This window comes from Vitis riparia, chromosome 17 (genome assembly GCF_004353265.1).
Source record: "Vitis riparia cultivar Riparia Gloire de Montpellier isolate 1030 chromosome 17, EGFV_Vit.rip_1.0, whole genome shotgun sequence".
Classification (NCBI taxonomy): Eukaryota; Viridiplantae; Streptophyta; class Magnoliopsida; order Vitales; family Vitaceae; genus Vitis; species Vitis riparia.
The window spans coordinates 9019725-9038645 of record NC_048447.1 but is presented as its reverse complement, the minus strand read 5'-3'; the positions used below and the strand labels follow the sequence as shown (position 1 = coordinate 9038645).

General features: G+C 31.1%; 1 protein-coding gene across 1 annotated transcript; it reads left to right on the top strand.

Moving 5' to 3' along the window:
• Positions 1-14364: 14364 nt before the first annotated feature.
• Positions 14365-16210, top strand: LOC117904280 (protein ODORANT1-like). The gene is made up of 3 exons (XM_034816807.1): positions 14365-14880; positions 14962-15091; positions 15184-16210. Exons 1-3 carry the CDS (start codon positions 14748-14750, stop codon positions 16022-16024), a joined length of 1104 nt encoding a protein of 367 aa, XP_034672698.1. The 5' UTR covers positions 14365-14747; the 3' UTR covers positions 16025-16210.
• The last annotated feature ends 2711 nt before the right edge of the window (positions 16211-18921 follow it).

Here is an 18921-nt window from a genome sequence, read left to right as displayed (position 1 = left end):
TTATTAATTTAAAATTTCATCAAATACCATCCCTTATCCTATTTATTTTACTTTTCACTCAAAATAAAGGAGTTATTCACTGAAATTTCAAGTTAATAATAACTAAGTATGTTTATCCAAACTGCACAAAACTTACTATATTTAATCCAAATAAGTGAAATTAACCTTTACTTTATTAAGTTAAATAAAATTAAAAAAAAAATAGAATATTTTATAAAATCTAATTTTTTTTCATGGTATATACTCTTCCATCATTTGAGAATTTTAAATTTATTCACATGAATTGGATTTATATTTAGTCTTAGTCATTAAAGATAATGTAAATAATAAATGTCAAACTCTTAATAACTACTTATACTTGATTTAAGCTGATATATGAATTCATTAAAAGTTTAAATATCAAGATACTTAATATGTTAGAGATATTATTATATAATAGATAATTTCTAAGTAAAATATTTCATTGCTTTCAATTGATTTTATATTTATTTGAAAAAAAAATCTCAAATTTTAGTGAAAAATTATAAACTTTATTGAAAAAGTTTTTAAAAGATTTTTTTTATGAAAAGTATTGAAAATTTTCTAATCATTTTAAAATTCTTTTGATATATATATATTTTAAATTTATTAACAATTTATTAATAAATAAATTTGGCCCTCTTAAACTTTCTAGCTTCGCCACTAACACCAAGTGCTTAGATTTGTGACTTGCTATCACTATATACAATTTCCCCATGAACTGATCATCCTTAGTTTAATAAGGTGAAAACTGTCAACCTTTCAAGATTACCTTTAACACCCTTAAGTTATATATCCTTCTATTATGTGATCAACTAACATATTCTAATTTACTAAGAGCATATGTCAAATTCCATTTAAAAATTATTAAGAACCCACAAATTTCATAATCACACATTCTTACAGTCACCTAAGAAACACATTGTCTCAAGGTCTATGAGATATCATGGTGTCTCTATTAAGAATGTATGTTCATACCGCTTCCATCAATAGTGACTCAATCCATTAGGAATATATGATCAATTTAAAATCTCACCCGTATGTCAAAGTCATTGCTAATTTTTGCACAAATTTAATATTTTCTCAAAGTTAAGAGACAATACTGTAGCAGCATGACGAAGTCGTGACTATCCTGATAGCCTTATATCATGACTTACCATAGATCTTGTCACATGTATAACCGTACACACTAGTGCACTCACCTTGGGAACCTCATCCTAATGGTCAAGACTAGTCATCTCTCAAATTAAGAGGTGGTGCATTACAACCTCAAATAGATTGCCTAAATTCATAAACCGAATGTGAACAAATCGTCTACTTGTAAGAAACTCATAACTTGGATCTTCCATGCAACTTCTAATGCACCCAAATAATGTACAATGCAAAAGATGTTAAACTAAAATGCTCATAAAGTGTAATGAATGAAATAAGAATAGATAAAAATGAAGTCAAAATATCATTAAATTAATAATGAATTCTAAACATATTACATCATGTCATGTTTTTAAGGGCCCTATTGTAATAGCAGCATGCAACATGACCTTGACTTGGACAAAATTCAAGTGTTGAATTTTGAGATAAATGTGTTTTCCCTTTAAAGAGGAACCTTTAAAAGAAAGGATCCAAGTTGAAGTTGATTTTTTTTGGGATTTAATGAATTAATAAATCCCTTATGCCTCCTCTAGCATAGTTGTGTCTCTTCCAAAACTTTCTAAAATAACTTAAAATGTTTTTAAGGAAAGGAGGGGGGTAGGTGACTCAAAGGAGACAAGGTGGCATGATGGCCACACATAGGGGCTTCAATTCAAGGCCTCAAGCATGAGCAAATCAATGGATTAAACCTAGTTAGCACCCATATATGGGCTCCATGATATGTAGTGTGGAACCTATGACTACAAAAACACAAGGTATGATGTAATCTCCCCTCTTGACAATGGCACAAGGGCATAATGCCTTATATAAGCGACAACTTAATAAGTCATGGGCAATGTCATGGTCTATTGTTACACCAAGATGAGCTTAGATAAGGCATAGTGATATTGTAGTAATTAAGCAGACTTAGATGTGATGTCAAATGTTTAGCACAAGGGCATAATACCTTATGCATGGAAATGAAGGGGTGCAATGCTATGACTCGATGTTGCATTAAAAAAGGGCTTAGATATGACATGATGCCCTTGTAGCAACATTATTGTGCAATGTGAGGACTTTAGGCATGGGCAAGGGGTGATAGCAACTCTTGCCAAGCATGTAGCCATAGGCATGTAGACCATGGTGTGTGGTGAACCCATGGGCACAATGACATAAATGTTGGGATTAGGCATCTAAAAATAAGACATGATGTAACAAAGTTAGACTTAACTATCTCTTTGCTATCATTTTGATGTATTGACATTGATTTGAGTATTCAACCCATGTCTCTTACATTGTACATGATTTGTGTGCATTAAGAGTTCCAAAAAAGATACAAGTCATGAGTTCTTTGTAAGTAGATAAGTTGCCCATAGTCAGTTCATGGATTTGGGAAATCCAATAAATATTGTAGTGCATTACCTCATAATTGGAGGGATAACTTGTTTTGACTGTTGAGATGAGTTTCCCATGGTGAGTGCACTAGTGTATGTGATGCGTACTGGACATGACTTATGGTGAATCATGACATAAGACTATCAATTATCATGATTCACCAAGCTACTATACTGCATGGACTCTCAACCTTAAAATGATATTGAACCTGTGTTAAAATCAATAAGAGACTTTAACTTATGGGTAAAACTCTAAAGTGGTCATATATTCCTATGAATTAGGTCACTGTTGATGGAGATTGATGACAATATGTATTCTCAATAGAGGCACCATGATATCATATGAGCTTGAGATAGTGTGTCCTCTTGGGTGATCCAAAGGACATGTGATCATGAAACCTATGCCCATAGTAATTCCTTTAATGGAAATTGACATATGCTCCTTGGAACTAGAGTATGTCAGTAGATCATATAATAAGTGGAATCTATAACTCAAGGATTTGAGAGGTAATCTTGATAGGTGATAATACTATCTTGTTAGATTATGAACATTAATTCATGAGGAGTCTACATATAGTGAATAATAGGTCATGGACCTGAACTTTGTCTCGTTGTTATTTACATAGGGTATTGAAGTGTAGTTAATTCTTTTTAGTTGAATGTTGAATCAACTTTAGAATTAGATTCTGAGGGAGCTAGTACTCCTATGGGTCCTAATGGTTCCCACTCTAAGCTTATATACCATGATGACATAGTTTATGAGAGTTGGATTGATTTTAGGTTTATTCCTGTGCATCAGGGCGCTTTGGTAATTACGCAAGATTGCATAGATAATAATAAACAATATCTTTATATTGTGTTAATTGATTAATTAGATGACCCTATGTGGTTAATTATTCCATTAAGACCTATTTTGGGTTAAATTAAGTTATCCATGTTTTCATGGACTCAAGTCACTTAAGCCTAATGGGCAACCCTATGAATACCCCCTTAATTGGTTAGGGTTTAATAATGACTTTAGTTAGTCGTCTTCTACTTTTGGAAAAAGAGATAGAGAGCTAAAGCTTCCTCCTTTCCATTGCCCACACTTTGGAGTGCCAAGATCGTGATTTGAGTTATTGGGCAAAAAATCTTAGGTGTACGAGACCTCTAGACTATTCATACATTGATCTGGAAACATCCAAATCATAGGTATGAGTTTCAAATCTCTAGATATTTATTCTAAAATGGTTTTGAATATATTATTTTTTGTTGTATTAAATCTAGAGATCCCTAGGAATAGATGTATGCACCCTACAAGATCCAAAACATGGGAACAAAATAATCTATGGTTCTCAACAATGAAGTGTGAGCACGAAACAAATATAAGCTAGCTAACTAAACTTGGACTCGATTTAAAGATGGGACGTCTAAGGTTGGCACGTCTAAGGGCTAATAGAGGGCAACATGGGCCAAGGGCAGGCTTGGTGCCAAGGAATGATGCTAAGTGTGTGGGTCAAGAGGAGGCTTAGCATGCACACAAATTGCGTAGAAACACATGCAACGACCTTATAAGATGCATAAGGTAGTTTTATATAATCTAAGGCTGATGCTTGGTTGGCTAAGGTGTAAACCGAGTCATAAGGAGGGACACTTGGCCAAAACATGGACTAAGTTAAGAGCTAGCATGCTTCACAACATGTGGACTAAGTCATGTACACCTAACAACAAGTGTGCTGAGTCATGAAGGACGGACTTAGTAGAAGCATGACTAAGTCAAAAGGACACTTAACTCTAACTGAGCACTTCTCTCAACCAAATCAGCAAGTGGAGCAGAAAAATCTTGGATGTGCATTGTGGAGTCTAGTGAGCTTAGACACATGGTACTAGTAGGAGTGGGGGGGAACAATTTCAAAGGGTTGAAGCATCAAGTTGGAAGACTTTTGAAAATGTTTTGTTTGTTTATAGGTGGGAGTAGTTGGTGCCACTGACCTATTAAAGAGGGCTAGGGAGCCTTCTCAAAGCAATTGAACTCACCAAGCAGAAAGGTTCCCTTGTATTTTATAAAGAAACTAATACACAAGCTAGGGAGTCTCATGTGTTTTGTGGATTTTCTTTATTCTAATTTCATGTAGCCTCTTTAAAGATGACTTAGAGACCATCTAAGCAACCCATAGACATGAAAAAAATAAAATTATGAAGGAAAATTGTGTTGGTGACATTGAGTTATGTGATCTCTTATAAAAAAAATTAAACATAATCTCCACATAAAAATATTAAACAAAATTAATTTTTATCGATAATTAAATAATATATAATTTAAATAATTATGTATTTAGTTATAAATCAATAATTACTCTACTAAATCTCAACATCAAACTAAACACAACATACTTCTAAAAGAATATTTAATAAAATATCAAATAGAAAATCACAAAAACTACTAATTTATTAAAATTTAGTTTATGATGTGTATTAAGATTTAAATAAAAACTAATTTTATAGATTTTAAATAAAATTTAAAATAGAAACAAAAGAATATTTTATTTAGTAGTTAGATTAAGAAGCTTATCAAAATTAAAATAACATTCACGAAATTTATTTCAACTAAAATGAGAATAGAAAAGTATTTATGGGAACTTTGTGTAAGTAATATAAATTATTATATCATATTTGGGGTTGACAAAAGTTGAATTTCTTAAATTCTTAAAAATTATTATGAATTTAATACAAGTTTCTTGGGCTTGTTAGGGAACTATTTTTCAAAATAATTTTTTATTCTTCAAATAAAAAAACATAGAAAACATATTTGATAACTAAAAACTATTTTTTATTTTATGTTCTTAAGAGTATAAAATAAAATATTTTTAGAGAACATCTTTTAATTGTTTTATATTATTTTTACTTGTTTTCTGAAAACTATTTTAAAAAATAATTATATAAATATGTAGAATGATTAAAAATAAAATACTAGATATAAAAAATTATTTTTAAAATATTAAAAATATGTTAAAAATATTTTAGCTTTTCAAAATAAACTTTTGTTTTACAAAAATTAGAAAACAATTTTTCAGAATTGTTTTAAAAAACAGTTATCAAAGAGGTCCTCGGTCTTTAAATTTATTGGGTTTATTTCAAATTCACGTTAATGGATTTTTCTTTAAATAATATTATTTAAACAAAAACAGTTTAAAAAAATGTTAATACTATTATTTTTTTAAAAACAACACAATAGAAACCTTGTGCAAAAGACACTTGTGCAGAAGAACCCTCATTCCAAGTACGCAACACACAACCCTACTCACGTTGGAAACCTGGAAAGAGGCATAGGTCCACAGTGCATGAAGGTGAGTGGCCCGGCCCAATGAGGTGCATCCCAGGGTGGGCTCAGTAAGATACATAATGGGCTGGTTCAGTCTGGCCTATTAATGTAGATGCCGAATGAGCCCGGCTCATAAGGCATACTTTCCTTCCAGAGTGGAGGACGTCCAATAAAAGGGAGTTGGCCCATTCTGACACCCACAAGAGGAAACAATCACCTGGGTTCTTGTCTAATACTCAAGGGCTAACCTCTGGTTAACCATGATTCTAGCTACTAACCATGGTTAGTAACGATCAATCAAGAGCCATATAAGTAGGGGTGGCACTTCATGTGGGTGGGTGGTGTTCATGTCGTGTCAAAGTCTAGGTATTCTACCGCATAACTCAACTCAAACTTGATATGAATAATAATCGTGTAAAAAATATAAACTCAAATATTAATTAATTATTAAATAAGTAACATCTTGTGTAACCTATTTAACTCATTTAATAATCAAGTTTTTCTATTTAATAATTAGGTTGAGTCAGGTCTCAATTAGATATGTTTATCACTCATTTAATCTATTTATTTAAAAAAATAATTTTAAAATGAGTTAAATAGTTTAAAAATATAATCAGGTTAATCATTAGATAGGTAAGTCAAATTCATGTTATATGGGTTGACCCAAAAATTATCTATTTATTAAATAGGTTATGCAAATCAGCATAAATTTGATCCAAACTCATTTATACTCAATTCAAACTTATAAAAAGCGTTTTGTGTTCGTGTTATGTTAGCAAATCGTATCAAACTTTACAATTCTTACAACAATTTTTGGATTCCCCACACTAATTTTTTTTTTAAAATTCACTCATTTTTTTAAATAAAATTGAATAAAAATTTTATTAGTTGACATCAACAATAAAATAAGAAATTTTAAAAATTAAAAATACAATTAAAACTCAAATACTTAAAAATTAAATACAATTAAAACCACAAAAATTAAAAATCTATATTTTATATTAGTATGATTTAGCTAAGTGAAAGTTAAGATTTTATTTTTATATCTTTAACTGTATTTTAAAGTTTTAAAATTTCTTATTTTATTGATCTCATATCAGTTGTCATGAAATATTGTCCATTAGTGTGATAAACCTAACAAGTAAAAATTCATTTAAGGAATTATCCGAATTATGATACATGTATTTTAAAATATTTTCTAAATGAATGAAGATAAAATTGATTTATAAAAGTTAAAGTTCCATTTTCTATATTTTTTCAAATCAATGAATTAAAACTCACTTATCCCTTATTTTTTCTATTTACAAAAAAATAAAATATTTTAACTTTTTATATTCAACAAAAAATTTATAATAAGTTATAAAAAATAGAAAAATAAAGAATTTAAAGTCTAAAAGTATTTTACTTTCACAAAAAAACTAAAAAAAATAAACACCTTCCAAATATACTTAAATCTCTTTTTGTTTCAAAGCATGAAAAGCAATTTTATATATACTTACAAACCATCCTCAAAACATTTCTAATTTTAAAAATCATATCTTTGAGAATCTTCAAAACATAATTTTATCTATGTCATATTTAAGTAAAGTCATATTTTGAAGATACGACTTTAGTGACTCCCGTATTTGAAAAATAGTTTTCAAAATATTATTTTTAAAATTAGTTGTATGAGACTAAAAAAAAAAAACCCTGAATTGTCGGCAACTCACATTCGCCATTGAAATGTGTTAAGTCAAAAATACTTAGTTAAGATGTCTAATAGTCTCAAATTTGTAGTAACATAAATGATAACCCTAAGGAAAATTTTCCCACAAAGTCTAGGTATTAACATTAGTGCTCTACACTAGGTTTACAGTTTGTCAAATGGAATTTTGTTGGACCGTCAGTCTTTCATGGGTCATATCTTAGACTAACCTATGAATTTACAAAGCCCCCAACCTTTTTTCCCCCTCTATGTGAATGCATGTCGGCATTGTATTATGGGCTTCAAATTCATGGAATTTAGGGCTGCATTAGATGGATTTGTGGACCATCTATGGATGTACAAGTAACATGTTGATTAGGGTTTGCAATGGGGTCAAATCATAAAAGTTTGGGTATCAATTGGGAACATGAAAATTAAATTAAGCTTTATCCCTTTAGAGTTGTGATTAGACATGGAAGGGGTTTTAATTCTTAAGGCACTCTAATTGCAACTTTTGACTTTGTGGGCTAGTGGATTGGGTACATGGTGAAGTCAAGAGGGGCCATGGAATCTTGGAACTATAACATTTTTATTAGGGGAGTTGAAATTAACAAAGCTAATAACCCTAAATTGAAGTTAAGTTAATGTAATTATGTGACAAGACATATGCCCATTAAAAGCCACCTAGCATAAGAGAGAAGGTTGGTCGTACCATGGCCCATTGGGTGCATAGGTTTTGCATGCAACCCATGGGGGACAAAAGGAGTGGGCACTCTTTTTCTAAAATATTGCATCAATTTTTTAATTTGGAATTTATGGAAGAAAAAAAAAAAATACCATTTAAGCAAAGATGATGGAAAATATTAGTGGTTAAATTTAGGCTATATTTGGTTCTGAAAAATGTATCGAAAGTAAAATAAAAAATAGATTAAAACTTAATAAATTATTTTTATTTTCTACTTTAACCTCATTTTATTTATTTTAATTTATGGTTATAAAGGTTTAATAACTTTAAAATATATAAATTGTTAATTATATTTGATTTTTTTAATATTTTTTATAAGAGAGTTAAATATAAGAAAATCATTTTTCTTATTATTTTTTTTTATATATATAATATTTTTCGGATATCAAACATAACCTCAATTGGGAATGATTAAAGTGATTATCTTTATGTATAAGGACGTCTAATTATGATTACTCAATAGAAAATATTAAACATTTTTATAAATCTTTTCTCTCTCTTTTTTTCTTATAATTTTAGTACATTTGTCTTTTTTTGAGAATAATTTCAAACATAATAAAATCAATCTATGGCACAAAAAAAAACATAAACTTCGATGCATTGAATACCCATCAAAATCAACAAAAATTCAAGACAAAATAATGGACTTTTCCTCTCTTTCCATGGAGAGAAGAAAAATGTTTGGAAGGAGAGAAAGAAATGGGTATCAAGGCATTAATTTCATCATCATTTTGTGATCATCATCTCTTGAAAAGGAAGCTTTATTGTTGGAGGATTGAGACATCCCTTGAAAAGGACCATACCTTTTATAGGGAAAATTAAAAATTAAAAAAAGAAAAAAAGAAAATACAGGTAGCATCCGTACCTTCCTCATCAAATTCCATGGCATCATCATATGATGATATCATGAAATTGGCTAGTCAAAAAAATGTAACCATCATCATGCTAAGTTCATGCATGCGACCACCCATAAAGTGATTTTATTTGAAGCATCATATACATGAGAAAAATTAATCTATGCTATTGAGTATTAGAGAGATTTTTTTTTTAAATGTGAGTGTTTGAATTCAAATTCCATAAAAAGAGTGGAATGGGTTGGAATTGATCTTGCAATAACCTTCTTTTTTTGTTTTTTGGTCATCGGGAAGATATGATTTTGATTTTCAACGACATATTCAAGCCTTAAAAGAAAGTTGCCTTTGGTATCAATTTAAGAGCACATTTTGTAATTGACCCCATACAAGAAGGTTCAATTTCCAACCAACCCCCAAATCCACACCCCCTTATTTTCCTTTTTACATTCATTGTTAAATCCCCCTATTTTTATTTATTTATATATTTTCCAAAACTCTAAAAATCTTCTTTAGAAAAATAGTTCAATTTTTAGCAATGAGATTTTATGATTTTATCTAATTCATAATTTATTGTTAATTGTTAACACAAATGCAATGTGGATCATCGAAGGTGATTAGTTTAATTAGTGTCATGTCAAAATTCAGATATTCGATTGAAATAGTTCTTGAACCCTTTTTCTTGGGCTTGCATTTTCATGTCGAGAAGGTAAAGTTCCTCACACCAATTAGGTAATTCAACCTAAATATATTAAGAACATTAATCAGATTAAAAATATAAATCTAAACAAATTTAATTGTTAAATATGTATCATATTTAATTATTAAATATATAGCATATTATATAACTCATTTAATAATCTGATAAAGTTACATATGATTCATATTCCAATAAGATATGTTTGTAATTTAAATGACTTATTTATTTAAAATTAATTTTAAATAAGTCAAATATATGTTAAATAGGTTACCGTTACAAAACAATTAATTTGTATAATTATTAAATAAGATAATTTGGATAAAATTTGAGTTAACCACTTTAACCTCAAAACAAATTATTTACGAAATGAGTATGAAAGTCAAGAGTCCGTCTTTTATGAAACTCTTTTAGGCTAAAAAACATTTTTGAAAAAACATTAGATGTTTGATAAAATTTAAAGAGCTTTTTTTTTTTTTAATTTAAAAAATCATTTATAATATTAAAAAATTGTTTATAATGTTTTTTGAAAAAACATTTGAAGAGTGATTCTCTTGAAAACACTTTCATTAAAATCACTTTGAGTATAAGTACTTTCAAATCATCAATTTTACAATGTAAGAGATCAAATTATCTCTTAATTATATCCAAATTAGCTTTCAATATTATCAAGCTAGGTGAGGATTAGGTTTTTCTTTGAAGTTTAACCAAATGTGAATTTGTTTAATCCTCGGGATTTCAAATTTATTTATTTATTTTTCATAAAAGTAACAAATAATATTAAAAAATAAAATTCAATTTTAAAAAACATATTTTTACCTTTTAAAATAAATTATATATATATTGCTTTATTTTCAATTATTCTTTATATCTGTTATATTATTTTTTTTAAACAATTGTTAAAAAATAACTCAAATATGTTTTTAAAAACAAAAAATTATTTTCTATTTTTAAATTATCAAACATGTTTATCCATTTTAACTTTTTTTTTTTTCTCATTAACAAATTGCCTGCATAAATTTGATAATGTTTTCAAAAATAATTTTTAAATATAACATTTAATAATAGTTCTCAATTTTGTTAGAGAATATATTCATATATTCCATTGGTTTGTTATTCCTAGTGTTAAAGTATTTTTTTATATTTTCAATTATTTTTATAAATATTTAAAATTTATTTTTAAAATAAATTCTCAAAAAATAAGTACATCTATCAAACCTTTTTAAATGGAGTGTTTTTTTTTTTGGTAAAGTAGAAAGAATTCCATGTGGTAATAGTGAAAAATGAGGAGGGCGTGTGTCAATATAGAAAGGAGAGGATGGGGGGGTGAGTCAGGGAGACGCTGTGTGTCGGGGAGCGTCATTGCTGATGTAACTTCTGATTCGACATTTTATACGCTTCTTCCATCACCAACTCGGCAACTCCCTTCTATATTATGATTTTTCTTTTCTTTTTAAATAGAGTTTTGATTAGGATTCTTAAAAAGGTATCATTGGAGTCGAATTTAAGAAAATAATTAATCCAACAAACCTTGTCGGTTTGTACTTAGATCTAAATCAAATGGACCTTTAATAATGTAAATTTGAACTAAATCAATTTTGATTAAGTTCGATTTGGTTCGATTTAGATCGTCTCTAAGTAAATTTGAATTTAAAAAATAAAAATATTGTTCAATTTAAAATCAAAACTAATAAGTCTCAACACAATTATTAAAGTAATAAAAAATAATAGATTTTTATATTTATTTATTTAAAACGATTTTAAAATACATATATTTTTTTACATGCTAAATAATTATTTTTTGAATGGATCCTTTTCCTTAATAATATTAAATAAAATTATTAAAAAAATTAATTAATGATTTTAAGTTGATAAAAGTATCTTATAAATAAATATATTATAAAATTTTATTATATAATATGAATTATAAATTATTATAATTTTTTTTTTCAAATCCTCATCTAATAAATAAAATCTTTTCTAATTGTTTGGTTAATAATGACTTTATATTTTATATTATATAAATCCTCTCATCTTCTTATATTATATAAAAAAATTTAAAAATTTACAAAAAAAAAATATTGACTTTCACGTTTCTCGTGAAACATGCTAATTGAAAATACATATACCATGAAAGAGTTAGAAATACAAAGAAAGTCAATATTTTATTATTATTTTTTAAAAAATTTAAGGTTTTTTTTTTGTTTTAATTATATTTAATTTTTAAGTATTTTAGTTTTAATTTTAATTTTAAATTTATTGTTGTTCATCATTTTTAAGGTTATTTGTTTTCAAAAGAAAAAAAAAATCCTAAATTAGATCTAGAGATTAAAGGAAAAATAAGAACTAAAAGGGAAATCGGTTGTTTACAATTATTGGTGCCTCTACTCATTAATTTTTTCCTAATTTCACGTAAAAAAATATAAAAAAAACATTTAAAAGGTTGAATTATGAATGATTACTTAAAAAGAAAAATAAAATTGGAATCCTCTTTTTCAAAAAGATACGAAAATGAGATTTCATATAGATTTTGCTCAACCCCTATCAATTCCATGCTGTCAAACATTGAGACAAATGTAGGGTAATTTCTACATACATAAAGAGGAAAAATGAAAAGTTTTCCAATCTTGTCTACTCCCGATATGATTATTTTTCCCAAATTTTCTTCCCACATTTTTCTTTTTCCCACTTGAAGTTTTCTATAGTTTTTTATTATTATTATTATTATTATTTTTTCATATCCCGCATACCGTCAAGTCCATGACACGTAAAAGATAAATATCATACTTTGGAGCCAATGATGTGACCTTTTCCCTCGTGTCCCGACAAGCCTACGTTCACGTGCGATCCCTGATCTTCATAAATAAATACCAATTATACCTTAATAAAAAATGGGGGACCGTCTCAGCCGTCTGATCGAGGTCGGACCCACCGGCCTGGAGGGTCCACACTGATGGGCGATGCTGCGGAGCATGGGATGATGGAATAAACAAAGGGAAAACCCTGACCCTGGTGATTGGCTTCATTGGAAGGAGTATGGAAGTGATTGGGTGTGTCGCGCTGGCTGCGATTGCTGCATTTAAATCATCCCACGTGTAAGTGTCGGTGACGGTAATACTTATCATACACCCCCAATCATTTATACTTTCATTTAATGAAGTGGGCTCATTACAATATGCTTCTCATTTTGTACTTGACGCTCTAATAATATTCCTATCTTGTCTTTAATTTGCTTCCTTAAATTCAAATTTAATATGAAAATTTTACTTTTAATTATTTTTAAATTAAATTTCCAAAAAAATAAATAAATAAATAAATGCAATGGATGAAAACCCTAATAAAACCAGATCCATTATTAAGATGTTTAATAGCCCGTTTTACTATGGTTTTTATTAATTATTTTATAAATTAAAATTATAAAGTTTATTTTTCTATATAATTATTTTTGTTTACTTGAAACATCGAGAAGTCCTTCGAAAACCTAACAAAATTGAACTAGTACTTAAAAGATTGCTTTGCCTATAGTTTGGTGGATTATTGTCTTGTCTTAGTACATGAATACATGATTCTAAGAATAAATTAATATTTTCTTAAATTAAAAAATAAATAAAGAAATAAACACATGCACAATGGTGGAAAAAGGTAAGATATTGCCCTCCGACACAAGATTACTAATTGTTTTTCAAATGGGGGGTATGGCACACAGGCTTAAGAACAATTAAAAATGACCATTTCTCCATGCCCAAAAAAAAATATAAAAAATAAAATAATGATTAATTATGAGTATTCAAAAAGGGCAAACACAAAAATGTTGCTTTTTGTTTGTCTCACTTTGAAGTCATCAAATTTTCTACACTCTTATCTTAAGGGTCAAAATATATGCCTGAGGCTGGACCCTACACTACCTTGACTCATTGGTGTCGGCTGAGTATTATAATCTCATTCAATTCTCTCTAGGAATGGTATAGTGTATTTGTACTTGGACCTCCTTTCACATTACACTCTCCAAATGTAAATTGCAAGCAATTTTTCATTCACACCACTATTATACTAATCTACAATTAAGTTCTCTAAGATGTTAATTAAGTGTTAAGCACTTTGGTTTCCTATGTATTATTCACCCATTATTGCTTAATAATTTAGGGTTTTAGGATCATGAACTTGATTTAAGCCCACGTATGAGTATTATGCTCTATTGTTACCCGATAGCTTAAATGATTTTGAATCATAATCACATGTATTATTTGCTAGTATAGACGTGTTTTTGTTAAAAATATATGCAAAACCATTGAAGCTGTAAAAACCGCTTGTAATGAATTAGTTTGATATATGTTATTGATATGTTACTATCTGATAGTTTAAATCATTCTCGATATTAAATTTTATTGTCAAACATTATATAAATATTCTTAATTTTGAAAATTCAACGGGGAAGTAGAAGTATTGGATACAAAGAGATGTTATACATACAACTTGGGGTGTTATTCAAAAGTACAGGTTTATGGAGTTGTTCTTGTTTATCATACATTTATACCTTTGATATTAGAGAGAGGGGGGAGAGATTTCTTAAAACCCAATCCAGTCCAATGCAAAAGCAGCACCAGATTTGCGTAAAACCCACTTGATTGCTTCACCTTCCCAGGCTCTTTCTCTCTCTCTCTCTCTCTCTCTCTCTCTCTCTCTCTCTCTCTCTCTCTATAACTTGAATTCTAAGTATGATTTACTCGCACTCCCTTTAAATCATCAAAAATTATTCCTGAATTTTCCTCTCATACATCATAATCCATATATTAGTCTTACCACCACCTCCACCTCTTTGTATCTCACAGACCATGCCAGAATCATTCCAGTCATCACACTGAAAAGAAAAAAATTTCATTGATAACATTGTCCTTAGTCCTCCTCACAGTAATCAATATTGGGAAAATGGGACGTCATTCCTGTTGTTTAAAGCAGAAGTTGAGGAAGGGTCTGTGGTCTCCAGAGGAGGATGAGAAACTGTACAATTACATAACCAGATTTGGTGTTGGGTGTTGGAGTTCAGTTCCCAAGCTGGCTGGTAATTAATTTCTCTTCTTCGCCTTCCACATTTTCATCTTTCATGGTAGTTGGTAAATTGTTTTGATGGTGATCTTTGTAGGTTTGCAGAGGTGCGGAAAGAGTTGCAGATTGAGATGGATTAACTATTTGAGACCCGACCTTAAGAGGGGAATGTTCTCTCAGCAAGAGGAGGATCTCATAATAAGCCTGCATCAGGTTCTAGGCAACAGGTATGGAAAAACACCCCAGAACCCTCTCAGGATTTCCAATTTTTGGTATGAAAAATTGAAATGGGTATTCATGGATTCTTTGGGAATTGCAGGTGGGCTCAGATTGCAGCACAATTGCCAGGCAGAACTGACAATGAGATTAAGAACTTTTGGAACTCGTGCTTGAAGAAGAAGCTAATGAAGCAAGGCATGGATCCCAACACCCACAAGCCACTGAATGAAACCGAAGTAGGAGATGGCAAGAATTGTACAGAGAAAGCATCTCTGCAAGTATTGCAGCCAAAAGGACTTCCTGCAGCACCATCATCTGCAGCTGAATTTGAGCAGCCATTTATGGTGAACAATTCGAGTTGCTATGATGGTGGACTAACAGAAGGGTCAAGAGTGCAGTTTATGAACAAGCCAGGCTTTGATCCTATGTCCTTCTTTGAATTCCAGGCAGGCGTTGATCCAATGGGGTATAGTTCCAATTTGTTATCTCAATATCATCAAACTATTAGACCATTTGATCAAAACCAGTTGGAGGCGAATTCCAATGTGGGTTTCGCTTCATTGCCTGGTTTAACCAATTTTGATCAGGGAAACTTGACGGAGACGGATTTTTCTGATAATTCAGCTTCAAGAATGGGTTCATTTTTCTTCAATGAAGCCAAGGAAAGTTCAAGTAACAGTTCAAATATAACTAGTCACACTGCTGGATTCCAGATTAACAATATGGGGGAAAATGTGGCTTTCTCATGGGATGCAGAGAATAAGTTGGAAGCTTTGTTTCAATATCAGATTAGCGGTATCAAATCCGAAGAATTGAAGCCAAGTTCATGGTATGGGGATCAGGTTCATAGTCAAAATTCAGAAGATTTCAGTAACTATCCATTGACGTCGCTATCAGAAGATCTAACCGGAGCAAGCTTTGACGTCTTCCAGCAGATGTGAACTGTAAATTCAATTTTTTTTTTTTACATCTCCTCCTCCCCCCTCTCTGTCTAAACAAATACACACAGATGTTGATAGTACAGGGAATTCCTACTGAAAGGTTTGAGATGAGGATTTTTCTTTTCTTTTCTTTTCTTTTTAAACCAGGTAACTGAATAAATTTAGCTGGGGTTTCTGAGTTTTCAAGTTCTGTATTTTCCCAATCTGTATTTGTTTTCGGGAGAGTTGAAATAATGTTCCCACAGTTGTATGAATGAAACTGAATTTTGTGGTCCTAATCTTCCGTGGTGTTTTAACAAATTTAACATCATTGTATACACTATACAGTCACAGCACCATTTTCATTGCTGTCATTTTCCAGACTTTTCCTACATCCAAACCCGAAAATTCTACCCACTCCTGCCATTTCTATAGGAATTTGATTTGGCTCCAGACCCATTTGAGGTGGGTCTTCAAACTTTCTTTTGCAGATTCTTCTGATGTATTTAATGCAAGTGTAATCAAATTGGTGGGTGGGGTTCAGATTGTGATATCTTGGGACTGCTGGCAGAATTTTAATAAGCAATCTCCTAGCATCTATCCAGCTGTGGACTCATCAGGTGTCAATTCCAGGAAAAGGCTGACCTTGGCTCTCCTATCCATTATTGGAGAGAGGGAGGGAGGGAGCGAGCTGTGACCAGGAATGGCCTCAATGCTGTCCTCATCCTTTCCGCTCTTCAGTAGACTACAGTTTTGAGTTTCAAGTTTTGATCTCTATTTCCATGTTGTTTCCTTCTTTTGGGGTGTGGGGTTTACAGACATGGTTACTATCTATACAGTTTTATTTACAAGTTTTTATCTTTATTTCCATGTTTTTTACTTCTTTTGGAGTGTGGGGTTACAGACATGGTTACCATCTACTTGCCCTTTCCATTACACTATCTAATGGTAGGTGATTAGAGGATGAAACAGATGCATGTACTTCAGCTACAAAGTCCCTGTTCCTCTGGGCTTGGAATACCAAGGTTATGATTGGCAATTTGTCAAACAACTATAGGATCTAACCACACATTGTGGAAGAGTCTTTAAACGCTCCCTCTCCCATGATGTAGTACAGGGCCTTTACTCCAATGTTCCCAGAATTGATCTGAGACAGAGACTATTTAAGGGCATTATCAACTCAATTTAGCCCACCTGACACATCGTTACTGACCAGATTTCATTATCATACAGTTGTAGCCAACACCCTAACATGCTTGCCCCCAATTTAGAACAGAACTTAACTAGGACAGGAGGTGTCAATTCTGGAGGTTTGCATATCAAATGTAGATCCAAACCAGATATGGTTCCACCCAGGAATTATCAAGCTTCAGATTAGTCAGCAAATGGAACATGAAACTTGCCTTGGATAGGGTATTTTCGTTTTTCAAAGAGTTAATGAAAGGGGGTTATCTTTCAAATTCATCAAAGGGTGAAGAATGACTACAAGATAGAATGCAATGGCACTTCAAGGGCCTCAAAGGGTTCTAGAAAAACATGGGAGCTTGCTTCTAAGAGAGTTAGATGGGTCATGGGAAATAAAATGTGGTCAACTTTTGGAAGGGAAATGGAATCACCTCACAACTAGATTGTTTCCAAAGTTACAGACAAGAATCTAAAAAGTGGAACTTAAAATGGCTGATGCTCCACCAAATTTGTAGTTTGGCTAAATTAGTAATAATGAGTGTATAAGCAAAAGATGGAAGAATCTTGAATCGCACAGAAAATTTAAGTCCTTCCTTAAGTTAAAAGTTTCTTATAGCTTCTCATCAAAGATAAGCTATCAATGAGACAACTCTTCAAAACCGTTTTAACGTCCCTATTGATTGCCCCCTTTCATAATTTAAACCAAGAAATCATAATCAGGTATAGTCTGTCTTATAAAAGCATTTGTATAACGGTTATGAAGAGCTTACACGCCATCGGACTTCTAGTTTATATCTCGAGTCCAAGTTGAAATGATGAAATCCAAATTATCCTAGTGTATTCCACTTTCGATCCCTTATAATTGAAAAATCAACAAAACAATACAAATATTCCTAACTAGAATTTTGTCCCTAGGTTTGAGCCAAGATGGTGCCAAGCAGAGCAACAAGATGACACGCCTTCTGAACACGAAAACTCGGTTTGATGGATTAGCAAGATAATGGAACCAGCACATTTATAGGATGCATCCCTAGGACTTCCAACAAATCTTATATGAAGTTGCATGTAACCCGGCAAATCAACAGGGCAAAGCACTGCAATGCTTCCAATTAGCCAAGGAAAAATAAAGTTCCAGATGATTATATCAAGATACTTGCAGCAGAAGGTGAAACAACATAAAAGATGTTCATATTGAAGTATTTAGTCTGTGAATGTAGGAAACAAGATGGAGCCTCCTATAAATTATGTAGTTTCGGCTGTAAGAGGTCAATTGTAAGTCCAAGCCCTTGAGGCCTAGTTCAAGTGGTAAAGGGATGGGGAGAGTTTGTGGGATGTTCCAGGTTCAAATCCCAGTGAGGACAAAAATTTACATATAAAAAAAAAATTTAAGTCGAATCTTTCAGGATCAGCTATGACAGGTCATTCCAATGAAAAGCTAATGGAGTAGCAGCCAGAATAGCAAACCTCTAATGGCTTCTGTGCCTTCCATGAAATCTGAAGACCCTCCAAAACTGTGCCTCGCCAAATGTTCTCATTGAACTACAGTCTTTTCAGTGCTACCCGGAAGAAGAGGAGGATCACTTATTAAATTGATCAAAACGAAATGCAGATAATGAATTTGTTCATCGTAGATATTGAAACAATATCCAACACACATGCAAGAGGGAGAGAAAAACTTGCTTCCTGCAGTGAGATTCAAGCCTAGTTAGAGGTTCCAATAATTTTTGCTTGCA